The 13,437-nt window shown below is 43.0% G+C and overlaps 1 protein-coding gene across 13 annotated transcripts in view; it reads right to left on the bottom strand.

The window, feature by feature from the left end:
• Positions 1-13,437, bottom strand: part of SYTL5 (synaptotagmin like 5) — a 247,856-nt gene that overhangs the window by 69,609 nt on the left and 164,810 nt on the right. For all 13 annotated transcript variants that reach the window (XM_057537778.1, XM_057537780.1, XM_057537776.1 and 10 more), the window contains 2 exons: positions 12,732-12,866; positions 820-961 (listed from right to left, as the gene is read on the bottom strand). In XM_057537778.1, coding sequence (XP_057393761.1) covers positions 820-961; positions 12,732-12,866 — 277 coding nt within the window. The remainder of the gene's footprint in view (positions 1-819; positions 962-12,731; positions 12,867-13,437) is intronic.

Raw genomic sequence — 13,437 nt, 5'->3', positions numbered from 1 at the left:
AAGATCTTTTAGACACTGGTGAAATAAGGGCACTGACTATGCAAGATGGAGGTCAGCCATAAAGTGACTGGAACAACCTTCCTGAAATGTACTTGCTGAATATCAGTGCTGTCCCAGCACGGATGAAAACCTTGCCCCAGACTCCTGCATGGCTAATTCTTCCACTTCCTTCAAGTCTTTGCTTGACCAGGGCTTGGCATATAGTAGGCCCTCATTAAATATTGGCTGAATCAAAGAATTACAGTTTGTATATAAAGATTTCTTAAATATAGATGTCAGCTATATATATGGAGTTTCCTGCTTAATCAAAAAATCTAGTAGATGTTCATTCATCCAAAAGAACAGCTTATACACACACACACACATACACGCACACACACTATGTGATTTAAGTCTCCATTACGTGTTTATTTTAACGCATGTATAGAAAAGAAAACGATAAAAATATTTCAAGGGTCTAGGTTTCCTAATTTAAATTGGTTTGGAAAATTTTTAGAACAGTCAAGATCTTGACAAGCAACATGGAAGATCAAAATCAGAGACTGCTGAACATTATTTAAATTTTATTGAAACCATATAGCCGTTGATACCCCCATCAAACAAATTCCACCTTTGAACCTGCTCTTCCCCTTTCCTTCTCACTTGAGGCCTCCTGCCAGGAGCTAAGGATGCAGGAGGTTCAGTCCTGATAAAGAAGCATCTATGTTAAACAAGATAAACAACAATGGTCTCAGGTACAGAGAGCTGAAGCCCAGCCACGCCAGGGTGGTAAGGCTTAGTCCCAGAAGGGGGAGTGTTCCTTCACATCCGTGTACTTACTCGACTGCTGACTGAGGTCACGCTGCGTGTGCTTGGGGCCGGTGACCTCTGAGTGACTGGGGTCACACCATTGCTCCGGAAGCTCCTTGGAGTCCCAGGACCAGCTTCCTGCTCGTTGAAATCTGATGAACCAGTGCTTCCCCTAAATGAGAAAGAATATTCTGACTTTAAAATGGAAGCAGAGGGCTTCCCTGGTGGTGCAGTGGTTGAGAGTCCGCCTGCCAATGCAGGGGACATGGGTTTGAGCCCTGGTCCGGGAAGATCCCACATGCCGCGGAGCAACTAGGCCCGTGAGCCACAACTACTGAGCCTGCGCGTCTGGAGCCTGTGCTCCGCAACAAGAGAGGCCGCGATAGTGAGAGGCCCGCGCACCACGATGAAGAGTGGCCCCCGCTCGCCGCAACTAGAGAAAGCCCTCGCACAGAAACGAAGACCCAACGCAGCCAAGAATAAATAAATAAATAAATAAATTTATAAAAAAATAAAAAAAATTAAAAAAATTAAATGGAAGCAGAGCAGCGACGAAAGACACAGTCAGGGAAAAGCTTCCAAGAAAACAATGGCAACACGTGAACCCCATGAGGTACACCTTCAGGGGCTCATGGGGTTCAACGTCATTTGTCTGACTCCAGGGTCTTCGTAATTGAACTTAACCTCTCCACGCTTTTTTCTTCCCAATGCTCACCAGCACACTCCCAGCCAGCCCAGGTTCCCTACAATTTTTTCAGCTTACCATGCTCGTGCTCATGCTTCCACTTCTAAGGCTTTTGCTCACGTTCTCCCCACCTGATACGCCCTATTTGCCATTCTCTGTTTATCCAAATCTTCCTCATCCTTCAAGGGCCAAATGAAGTCCAGCCTCCCCAGTCGTGCCTTCCCTGTCTATCACAGGCCTTGTCAACCTCTGCTCTACTCAATTTCTGGTGACTTACAGTCTTTGCCAAACTATGTAGAAGTTGCCTACACGATGTCTTGTTTGGCTCTTTAACAGATACGTGGGTGTTGGTACCTCTTTCAACTGTGAGCTCCTCGGGGACAGAGTTGATGACATATTTACCATGATATCTCTAGCACCTTCACAATATCTTGGTGCAAAGGAAGCACTCAGTACCTATGTAATCTAAGATTGGCAATTATATTTTCTCAGTGTTGTTTTTAGTGACCGACTCATGGCGCACATTTAATGAATGTAGGATAAAAATAATGACATTTTGTAAATGGGTTTGATTCACTTTCATGTTTGCTAAACCTGATTCAATTCCATTCAATAATGATTAATGAAAAAACAGTTCCTGCCTGGAGGTGATCACAATTTTCTTATTAAATGGAGCTTCATAAGTAAATAAGTTTTGACAAATTAGAGTTTAAGAGAAGTGTTTGTTCTTCTTCTATTCTTTGTTCTCAGTGAGTACAAAATATGCTAAATGGGAAAATATAAGCCCTTATGAATTTCACTCTTTCAGTTACTATTTTAATAAGTTATAAGTGCACCTATAGTAATAAACATCTTCTTGTTAAAGCACAATAGTGATGGTTAATAGTGATTAGAGCTCACAATTAAGCCAATAAGAGGAGAGACTTATAGGAATAAAGGAAGGGCAGTTTTTAAAAAGAATGATGGTGCATGGGTCATTACTAGAAGATAAATCTGGCAGAAGAAAAAATCAGCAGTGACCAGTGGAGCTGTCAACCACAGCCTGTAAGTTTTTTCAAGGCTCTGCACCAGAGAAGCCACCAAAACCAAATATGCCCTAATTGATACGAGCAGCTACCGACACCATCGATAATTACGCAAATAGCAGCTGCATTTACTGAGTATTTTCTAGGTGGTTGACACTCTCCATTCCGCAACATACATGTTAAAAAAAAAAAAAAGGTATTAACATTCCTATTTTGAAGATAAGGAAACTGAGTCTTGGAGAGGTTAAGCAATTATTCCATACCTGCATGCGCGTGTGTGTGCATACACGACAGAGTTAGTATATGACAAAGTCAGGATAAAAACAGAATTGTCTGCTTATCCAAAGCCTGCACTCATGCTCACGCTAGTTTCTCACATTGCTTATTCATCATTTCACCACGATCAAATTGTCACAGCCAGGCAGGTTCTACATGGATAGAATGTAGAAGAAGAATACTATCAAGAAGAAGATAATGAAAGGGTCAGAGACCTGAGAGTTAGTTTCTCACAATTCGATTAAGAGAGCTAGGAAAATTTTCTGGGTAGTAGTCCTTCGATACTACACAGAAACAGACCCTGCTGCTTCCTTCTAGAAGCAGTACTTTGAATAAATTATAGTACTATGGACTCTGCTCAGGAGGGGTCTATGACTGTGTCTTTTGAGTCTAACAACAAGAAAATAAAATTTTGTGATTAAATACATTGATACAATTTGAAATTCTAAGTTCCTTGGTGATTTACCTGAGCCCTCCTCTCTCAGGTGCTACAGTTCTACATTTGACAACAGTTAAATATATTCATACCTTTCCCAAGTGATGCTGCTTTATTCTCAGAAGTCCGACTTAGAAGGGTCTTAGAGACCTACCCAGTAATGCTGCCCTGTGTTCACAGGTTCTCTACTCTTATAACAATACGACCACAAAAATCTCTCTCCCTCCTGTTTTCGGTAAAATCTCCTTAAAAAATAAAGGCTAGGACTGAATCTTGCAGAAAGGAGCCCAGATGTGATGATCCAAGGGGATTTATGTGGGTATTTCTGCTTGTGTCTGTGCTGAAGGTCCTCTCAGACCCAGGTGGTTTTGGAAAAGTCCCCGTCATGGATTAGCCTTGCTAGAACCCAAAGTCCTACTTATGTGGAAGCTCTGGCAGAAGCTGATTAATTGTGGTGATGACATTCAAGAGGCTATCCTGTGATCATAAAGCAGCTACTGGAAATTACTGTTGCCAGAAGCATAACCTCAAAAATGGCATATACTTTCACATTTATCCCTGACATTTACCGTGAGCGTCTTAAAAATATTTTCCTCTCAGTTGAATGTTGCAGTTGATTAAACTAGAAAAGACTTAGTCTAATGAGGCGGAATATCATAAATATTTGGGTGCCAACTCTTTTAGACATTATGTAAAATCTGACATAAAATACATGAATCTTCGCCTCTTAAATAGAAAGAGGATAAAAGCTTTAGGATAAAAGCCTAAATTAGAGAAATTTAAAGTTCAATTAAGAAAGAGCTATTTGGGATCCTGGTATCTTGTTACTGATATTTAAATTAGAAGTATTAGAAATCAGTGCTACCAAACCTTGAAGCTGAACTTGGCTTAGGGGGAAACCGACAAGAAAAAGATACACTTATCTCGTTCTAATAGGGCCCGAAGTATGCGGAATATGACACTGTCTGGGGAGCTTGGAAATTCTGAGTTACTTGAAAGACACATTTCCTAGGGTAAGAAAGAGTGTCATTTACTTTAGCTTATGAGATGCTTTTTAAAAGCCTTCTGTTGTGTTATCTGTAACTTCATGCTGGCCCAAAACCTTGAAAATGGCTTCCTAGATATATCCATTTCTAGATAAAGAATCCAAGGATAGGGGACAGAGACCCTAATTTAACGAGTTGCCTTTCTGGTTTACACAGCAGTCTCCTAGGAGTTGGAGCCCGGAAGGAATTTCCCAGGATTCAACCTTCCCAGAGCAGGCTGACAAGGTCGAGCCTGTGCCTGCCTGGGTACGTGAGATCAGCCAAAGGCAGCATTAACCTGAGAAGATACTACACTCACTGGGGCAATGAGGCATAACGTGACACAGAGGCGACATGACATTCGTTCTGCAGTTTACGTGCCTTCCTAACTTCTTTTAGTTATTTCAGATCTGAAATAAGTATGGAAGAGACAGGCAAGGGAGGTTGTAGTTAGAAAGTCACGCGAGCCTGTTAAATGGGAAAGAGGTGTTAAAAAGGAGAAACAAAAGGGAAAAAAGCTGTACGTGGCTCAACCTTCCAGTTTTTGGTGATCCCCAAATGCAACGTCTTTGTCAACACCGTCCTATGCAAGCTGGGTGGCCCTCACCCTTGGTTGCACATCAGAAACATCGGGGGAGGTTTTAAACATCCCCATGCCCAGGCCACACCCAAGACTAACCACATCAGAGCCTCTGGGCACGGGATCTAGGCATCCACGTGTTTTACCACCACTCCCGCATCCCCTACCACCAGCCGAAGCTGATAAACACTGGCCTAAACTGTGGATGGGTTTAAATTCATTGATCTCAGGCATCTCTCCAACTGCCTTGTCGTTTCCTCTCATAGCACGATTTTCTTTATTCAGCACGGTGTTCGCATCAAGAGAGCCGAGCTGTGCTCACAGCTTAGATTGTTTCTGTGCCAGTGAGTGAATGTATGGTACCAGGGGTCAGCAAACTATGGCCCCTGTATCGAATCGGCCCACCACCTGTTCTTGTATAGGCCATGAGCTAAGAGTGGTTTTACATTTTCAATTGGTTGGGGAAAAAAACAAAACAAAACTCAAAAGAAGAATATTTTGTGATGTGAAAATTATGTGAAACTCACATTTCAGTGCCCATAAATAAAGTTTTATTGTAATGCAGGCATGCACATTCACTTTTTGTTTTGTGTACAGCTGCTTTCATGCGCCTGCCAACTACAAATTGGCACTTGCCATCTGCCTCTACAAGGATGAAGTCACTAACCACTGCAGCCGCTGACCTTCAACACCCCCTGAAAGGAGTTCAAGGTGGAGATCAGGAATGAGGCCCTCTGTGCTCTGGGAAAAAGTGGCAGAACAGGCCTTCAGATAGTTAGATATTTTCAGGAGAAGACTTTATGAGCCCAATTCTTGCATCTCTTTGTATCTAGAAAAGCACTGGAATCATTCACGGTGACGTCTGCTCCTCGTGACTAGCGGCCAGCCTCTGCCAACATGTGTGCTTCACTGCACGTCCGCCTTCACTAAAGTCACATATAACACTGACCTTCCGCCTGCCTCTCTGGAGCAGTTCCTCAGAGCTCTCTGAAATGCTGTCTCCAAGACTATAGTCCTCATTTTGCCCCCAGTAAAACTTAACTCACAACTCTCACGTTGTGCATTTTTTTTCAGTCGACACTACAACAGCACAGTGAGTAGTTGAGACAGAGACCATCTGGCTCACAAAGCCAAAAATATTAACTATCTGTACCTTTACAGAAAAGTTTGTTGGCCCCTGTGTATGTCTCCATTTAAAAACTAAACTCTTTGGAGAGGTCAACACACCCCAAAGGAATGAATTTCTGGTACTGGGTGTGTGTGTGTGTGTGTGTGTGTTATATTTAGGCACAAATGAACCATCCTAAGAGCTCTTGAACTCTGAATTAGAGAAGCAGGTAAATATGGAAGAAGTGGAAATTCATTAAGCAGTTTCTCTAGCTGCAGTTTCCTCTGAAGCCACTAGCTTTCTGTGGCTGAATTACACATATTTTCCTTCCTTTTCCTTTTTGGAGACAGGACAAATACAATACAATGTGGTAGGTGCTCAGTGAAATCTTGTTCGATGAATCGTAGTGTTAAGTATATAAAGAGGCTTTATCGTTTGATTTACTAAAACAAAAGCTGATTTGTTTGATGGTTTTTAAATGTTTAGGGTTTCCTCAAAGAATCTGTTTCCTTTAAAAAGACTCTCTAAAATGGAGCAGACAGTCATGATGAAGGAAGGACTCTGGGTATGAGGAAAAAGAAAATTAATAACAGGTAGAACTCTCAGTCTGATAATATTTTGGTCGTTTACAATCACAACAAAATTCTGTTCCCATGTCTAGTTTCTAAAGAATGGCTGGAAGCCGGTTGGAGGAGAGGCCAGCAGCCATGAAAAACCTTGGGTAGACTAGAAATCAGAGCAAGAAAACCACCTGCCCTCCCCCGCTAGACAGCAAGGAAAGCAAGTGTTTAGCAGAACTTAGCTTTCAGTAACTAAATGGAACAAGCACTTACTCTGTACTTAGTAGTTCAGATTTGCTAAACTCTTGTTCTACCTGTAATGCTATGTTGCTCATAAGAAAAAAGTTACCAAGGAATCCAAAGCCATCCATATCCTGGTCCAATGAAGCTCTCCATCTCATCTCTTGTAAACCACATTTCAATTTTACACTCTAAAAACCCTGAACTGTTTGTTTTCTAGCACATGCAAAATTGCTTTATGCCTCTTTCCCTTTGCACTTTCTAGTTCCTCTATCTAGAATGTTCTTCTTACCTCTCTTCACCTGGCCAAGTCCTTCTCACTCCTTCAAACTGCTTAGGGACCATCTCCAGGAAGCTTCCCTGAATCCTCTGGAAGGTTAAATGCCTACCTCTGGTTTTTCCATAGCACATAGATATCTTTTTAGCATACCATATTGTCTTGAAATTATTTGTTTAGTCATCCCAACCTTCCCTGCCAAAATGGAAGTTCATGAACGGGTGGAAAAGTAGCATTAACTAAGATCTTCCACATTTACCACTTGGCATATAGTACTAGGCTAATAATGTTGGCAGAGCTTTGTGTTGAATTCATTTGTATAAATAAAATGCATAGGTGGGAAACAACTGGAGAAATGACAAGATAACAAGGAGGCGGCTTCCGGCTTACAATCATTTGGCCACAAGGATGAGCAAGTCAAGAACCCAGTTGTAGGGGCTTCCCTGGTGGCGCAGTGGCTGAGAATCTGCCTGCCAATGCAGGGGACACGGGTTCGAGCCCTGGTCTGGGAAGATCCCACATGCCGCGGAGCAGCTGGGCCCCTGAGCCACAATTACTGAGCCTGCGCTCTAGAGCCTGTGCTCCGCAACAAGAGAGGCCGCGATACTGAGAGGCCCGCGCACTGCGATGAAGAGCGGCCCCCGCTTGCCGCAACTAGAGAAAGCCCTCGCACAGAAACGAAGACACAACACAGCCAAAAATAAATAAATAAAATTAAAAAAAAAAAGAACCCAGTTGTAGTTCAACCTAAGTATAGTGTCAAGGGTCTGGCTGAACTCCCGATCTCCATACTGCCTCACATTATTGACGTTATAATAAGGAACGTCACATGTATATAAAGAAAACATAAATCAGGGGCTGAGCAACTGGTGGTCTGACACTCTGCACCTTTGGAGGAGGTCCGAGAGCAGTTAGGGAGGGATGCTGTAGCAGACATCGGTGCCCCCGCCCCTTTCACCTCAGCACTCACCTCTATCCACAGAACTCACCTCCTCTATCCACAGAATCCTGTTTACTAGGAACACCCACAACTCTACAGCTGAGGACTTTTTTGGATCCCAAGAGCACGGAGCTCCTGTGCACAGAACAAGTCAGAAGTGCCAGAGAGTAAGCGCCCCAGAATTAGCCCTCAACCAACGATGAACAGGGAGCTGGTTTATAACGACCCCAGATTCCTGATCTCCTGACTGGATAACTCTGAGAAGTGCTCTAGCCTGTCTCTTACAGGTGTCCGAGATTGAACGCTAGTTGCCACAGTGGTAACTGGCTTAATGACACACTCTTTTTGGCTCCCCTCCCTTCCCTGGCTCACTACCTCCACTCCCCTATCTGTGTGTTCCAAGACCACATCCTAAATAAATTACTTGCTTTGGAATCCTTACATCAGGGTTTTCTTCTGGAGGAATTCCAATCAAGATAGGTACGTATGGTGGGCAAAGGATGTGTCGAAAAGGGATGGTCTTGATTTATAAGTTTCTCGCTGAAGAATTATTTGGCAACTCTAGACCTCACGTAACTCCCACTAATGTGGTCACGGTTCCAGTAAACTACAGACTCTCATGATTCCACACTCCCTCACCTCTTCTATCACCTGTCCATCACTTCATGGAAGTATTGATAAGATTCAATACTGCGGGCTGCTGTGAATAGTGTGGTTTCTGCTTTTGGATCAGAGCCAGCCAAAGCCGCTTGTGAAGCTTCACAGAGACTGTGACAGTCAGTCCTGGGCTTCCTAGAGAGCAATTAGGAACAACTGGAGAAAACTGGAATGTGCTTGGGCAGGGGGTCGGCGGGGGGGGGAATATGAGAAACTGGTTGGTTATCAGAAGGTACAGGTTCCCACGGTTAAATGCTTGCCACATCCCCCCATGTCATGATAGAAATGCTGCTGAGAAGCACAGAAGCATCCTTTATCCATTTGTTACTGAACAGAATAAATTTTCTGTTCCAAGTTCCACTTTTCCTTTCTGTCTTTTAGGGGACAGTACTGATGTCCCACCCAGATCCCCTCAGACCCGTTGTACCAGGTTCCGCACATGCATCCCTAGCCTCTGGGTGCTAATGGCTTGCACCTATGACCTTCAGAGATTTGCCTTTACCATTGGAGGCCAAGACATGCCTTGAGGTGTGCCTCCCCTGACCCTCAGTTAAATCTGAATTTCAGATAAACAATCAAGAAGTTTTTAGCATAAAAATATACTACTATTTATGTAGTATATGAAAATAAGATTTCATGAAACATGCTTTTTAAAAAGTTCTTTACCTGAAACTAAAATTTACCTGGGCATCCTGTGTCATTATTTGCTTAATATGGAAACCCTAAGGGAACCTACAGACAATGACTGATTGGGACAGAAGTGCAATGGTCCAGTTGCTCGAAATGGAAAAACCTGGAGACACTTTATGTTGCAGAATCCCTTGCAGGATCAAGCTGAGTTCTCAAACTCAGACCTCACCTGAGATAGCACATTGCTTATCTTCCTCCTTTTCTTTATTCTGTCTTTCTTATTCCCTTACTGGTTCCTCCTGGAATCATTTCAATTAATAAATTCCTCACTTAGGAATCCTTGCCTGAGGGTTCGTTTCTAGGAGAGTATGATTTAAGACAGATATCTCACAAATCACACCATAACAACAAGTCATCACAGCGTGAAAGGAATTAGGAATCACTGCCTTGAAGAGCATTCTGTTTATCAATTATAGTTCACATTTACATTCTTTTTAAAAGATCTCATCTGCCTCATGTGTCAAGTCCCTAGCAACCAGTGAAGAGCCATTTGCCATGTTCCTCTTAGAGGCTTCGGAGGCTTGACTAAGCCATTCACACATTTCCCTGCTTTGAAACTACTGAAAAGAAATAAACTCGAACCAGGCGTGTACTAAAACATCATTTCTACTCTGATATGTTATGAGTTTTAAAAAAGGATGCCCAAGCCCAACTGCTTCAGGAAAAGAGCAACAAACTATGAAGACACAGGCACTGAGGAAGAGAAAGGGGAATTAATTGCTAAGCTAGGTCAGGTAATAGACCAAAGAGACCAGAATCTTGCAATTCTCTTTTGGGGAACTTGCTGTTCCATATTAAAAATGATTTATAGGGGAGGCTGCAATTCTGCTTGCAGAACCTAAGGAGAAAAGAGTCTGCCAGTTTTACCACTTGGCTTTGCAGAATTATTGCAGCTCCAAGCAAACAAAAAGGAGTTAACATCTTTACGTGATGGGAGTGAAGAAAAGATGGGCCACCTCCTGCCCCAACTTTTCTAAGGAATAATTTTGGGATAAGGTAATTCATCTTGCTGTGGCAGTCCACTAATGAGCCATCACTGTGATAAATACATGTTCTAGGAAAAGGACATGTTGTTCTACTGATCTCCCAAACATCCTGACTCTCTTCCTTCATGCGAAATCATTGTTCTTGGCATGCTTCAGCCAAAGCACCCTGACTGCTATATTCTATCTATAAACCATCTCGGGTATTTACAACTTAAAATATAAAATCTACTTAGGGACGACCTTCCAGTTTACAAAAAGAAAACCCCTGGGTCAATACACCAGTCTTTGGTGAAACATGTCCATATGGCTTTATAGCTTTAACTGCATGGGTCCGTTTATACACGGACTTTTCTCCCACAGTAAATACTATAGTACTACACGATACACAGTTGGGTGAAGCCTTGGATACAGAGGAACCGTGGATAGAGAGGGCTGACTGTCAAGTTATACTCGGATTTTTGACTGGGCAAAGTGCGTGTGTTGGGGGGTGGTCGGCGCCCCTAACCCCTGTGTTATTCCAGGGTCAACTGTATTTATATCCAGCAGTAGTTAAGACACAAGGAATAAACCTAGGCAGATAGATTCTGAAAGAACGGCGTAAGCAATGTGATACTGGAGAGCATGCCCCTTCCTGTTGTTGAGTAACTGTAAGACAAATTAATTTAAAATGGAATAATTTAATGTTTGTTGGGCCAGGAGACTTTAAGTGTTTTTAACAGGGGACTCCATCTTTCCTCGTTTTATATATATATTTTCCCTTTTAAATGCCAGCCTGAAATGTGAGCCAAGAGGGCTCCTCCACTGAGTCCCCACGAGGCTGAACAAAAATAGCAACACTAAGCGAGTTGCTTATCATCTCTAAATAATCTTGATCACTGTCTGAGAGTCAGGAATTCAACAGTCAAAACCAAAAATGAGCTTTTTTCTTTATATAAAGTTTTTGTGGGGCACGACAGGGGGCTACCCCAAGGGAAGTCAAAGGAAATGACTTCGAGGACAAAGGCAACCAGGGTTTAAAGTATTTTTTTTTATCATAAAGGAAATAAATCTACATTCTTAAAAATTTGGAAAAGAGTGAATACAGTGATAATCTTTTGATAGTGGATGAGAAGTGATTTATTTTATGCTTTTTCTTTCTGCGCAGTTTTACATAAAGTGACACTAGTTTGCAGAAATGCTACAGGGCAGGGGTCCGGTAGCGGTCCGCAGCCTGTTAGGAACGGGGCCGCACAGCAGGAGGTGAGCGGCAGGCAAGCGAGCGAAGCTGCATCTGACGCTCCCCATCGCTCGCATTACTGTCGGAACCATCACACCCCCTCCACCCCACCCCGTGGAAAAATTGTCTTCCACAAAACCGGTCCCTGGTGCCAAAAAGGCTGGGGACCGCTGCTATAGGGGAAAAGGCATCGGTAAGAGAGTACCTGTGCTCTTAATGAAACATGAGCGTAGATCTTTTTTCTCATCGTTGCCTTTGATAATACACCGGTCATGAAAATAAGCCTTGACTTATGCCCCAACAGGATAAAGAACATCAAGCCTGATATGAAATGAGTACGCTCTTGGCTATCCTTTCTCTCTTTACTTTTCTTGACAAGGTGATAGCTCTATGCATAGGAGATCTGAGGAGCTGGCCCACTGACAACAAGTTAGAGGTGGTGGAACTAGAAAGAAGTGGAATTTATGGAAATTCTCTGAGGCGATTCAAATGAAATTATTTTTAATTTTTTAAAAGCTGCAGGGGACTTCCCTGGTGGCGCAGTGGTTAAGAATCCACCTGCCAACGCAGAGGACAGGGGTTCGAGCCCTGGTCTGGGAAGATCCCACATGCCGCAGAGCACCTAAGCCCGTGCGCCACAACTACTGAGCCTGCACTCTAGAGCCCGCAAGCCACAACTACTGAGCCCGTGTGCCACAACTACTAAAGCCCACCGCATCTAGAGCCTGTGCTCCGCAACAAGAGAAGCCACTGCACTGAGAAGCCCATGCACAGCAACGAAGAGTAGCCCCTGCTCGCCACAACTAGAGAAAGCCCGCACGCAGCATCAAAGACCCAACACAGCCAAAAATAAATAAATAAATAAATTTATATTTTTTTTTAAAAAAGCTGCAAGGAATGTATATGACACTTAGAGGTTTCTTTTTCAGAAGCTTAAACAGAAAAATATCAAGAAATCAATGAAAATAATTTATTTTCCTGGATCTCTCCATCTGAACTGCAGCCCTGAGTCCCAAAACATCAAGTCTCAGCCTGCAGGTAACACAGATGATTTCAATAGCTGTAATTCCAGAAGTGTAAGTGCTTTCCATTTCAACTGAAAAATATCCTCCTGGCTTCTCACATTATGTGTTAGATCTCCGAGAGGGAATACTTGACAGGTATCTAGAAGCACTGTTTGGATGGAAATACATCAACCTTATCCTCAGGCTATTCCATTGGCCAATCTGTATGTGTCTTACCTGTCTGAACCAGGGGCTGACTTTAAACTCCGAAAATTTTGGCTGTCTAAGTCCAAGCTGTAGCTCCGCCCACTTTCAGTTTTTGAAGTTACAATTTCTCCTCTGGTTGCTGATCTGAACTTGCTAAGAAGAAATCTGAAATTATACATATATATATTTAAAAGCAAGACAAGAAAGCATTTAAACATATCATTTCAAGAATACCATTTCTTGTACTTTCAACAGTAAATAATTCTTCTTTCAAGCAGACTTGGGGCTGAGAAATTCTGGGGAGTCCCCAGGGCTTCTGCAGTAGAGTGTCAAAGGTTCTGGTAGAGGAGATTAGGACATTCTCCCAAGGCTGTACCAGTTGCTGGTAAGCCAGGCCTCTGTCCCTTCTAAGAAGAAGACCATTGACTTTGGGGACTCGCCACTGTCACCTGAGAATGGAGAAGCATCGCCTGGGCAGAGCCTGTTTACAGGATGCTGAGAAAAGGGAGCTTGAACTCACCTTGCTCAGAGAGGAGAGCTAGGATGATCCTCTGAGACCAACTGAGGTAGCAACTTATTAGACTGCAGCTCCCTGAGAGCAGCAACTCTGTTCTTCTTGTTCCCTGCTAGGTCCCCTGAGTTTAGAGAGATGCCTGGTACGTACTAGAACCCAGCCAATTCTTGTGGAATAAGTTGACGGCACCCATGGCCCTGGGGTAATAAGTTTGAACAATGG

This window comes from Balaenoptera acutorostrata, chromosome X (assembly GCF_949987535.1).
Source record: "Balaenoptera acutorostrata chromosome X, mBalAcu1.1, whole genome shotgun sequence".
Taxonomy (NCBI): Eukaryota; Metazoa; Chordata; class Mammalia; order Artiodactyla; family Balaenopteridae; genus Balaenoptera; species Balaenoptera acutorostrata.
The sequence above is the reverse complement of the archived record's forward strand: the minus strand, read 5'-3'. Positions and strand labels throughout refer to the sequence as shown.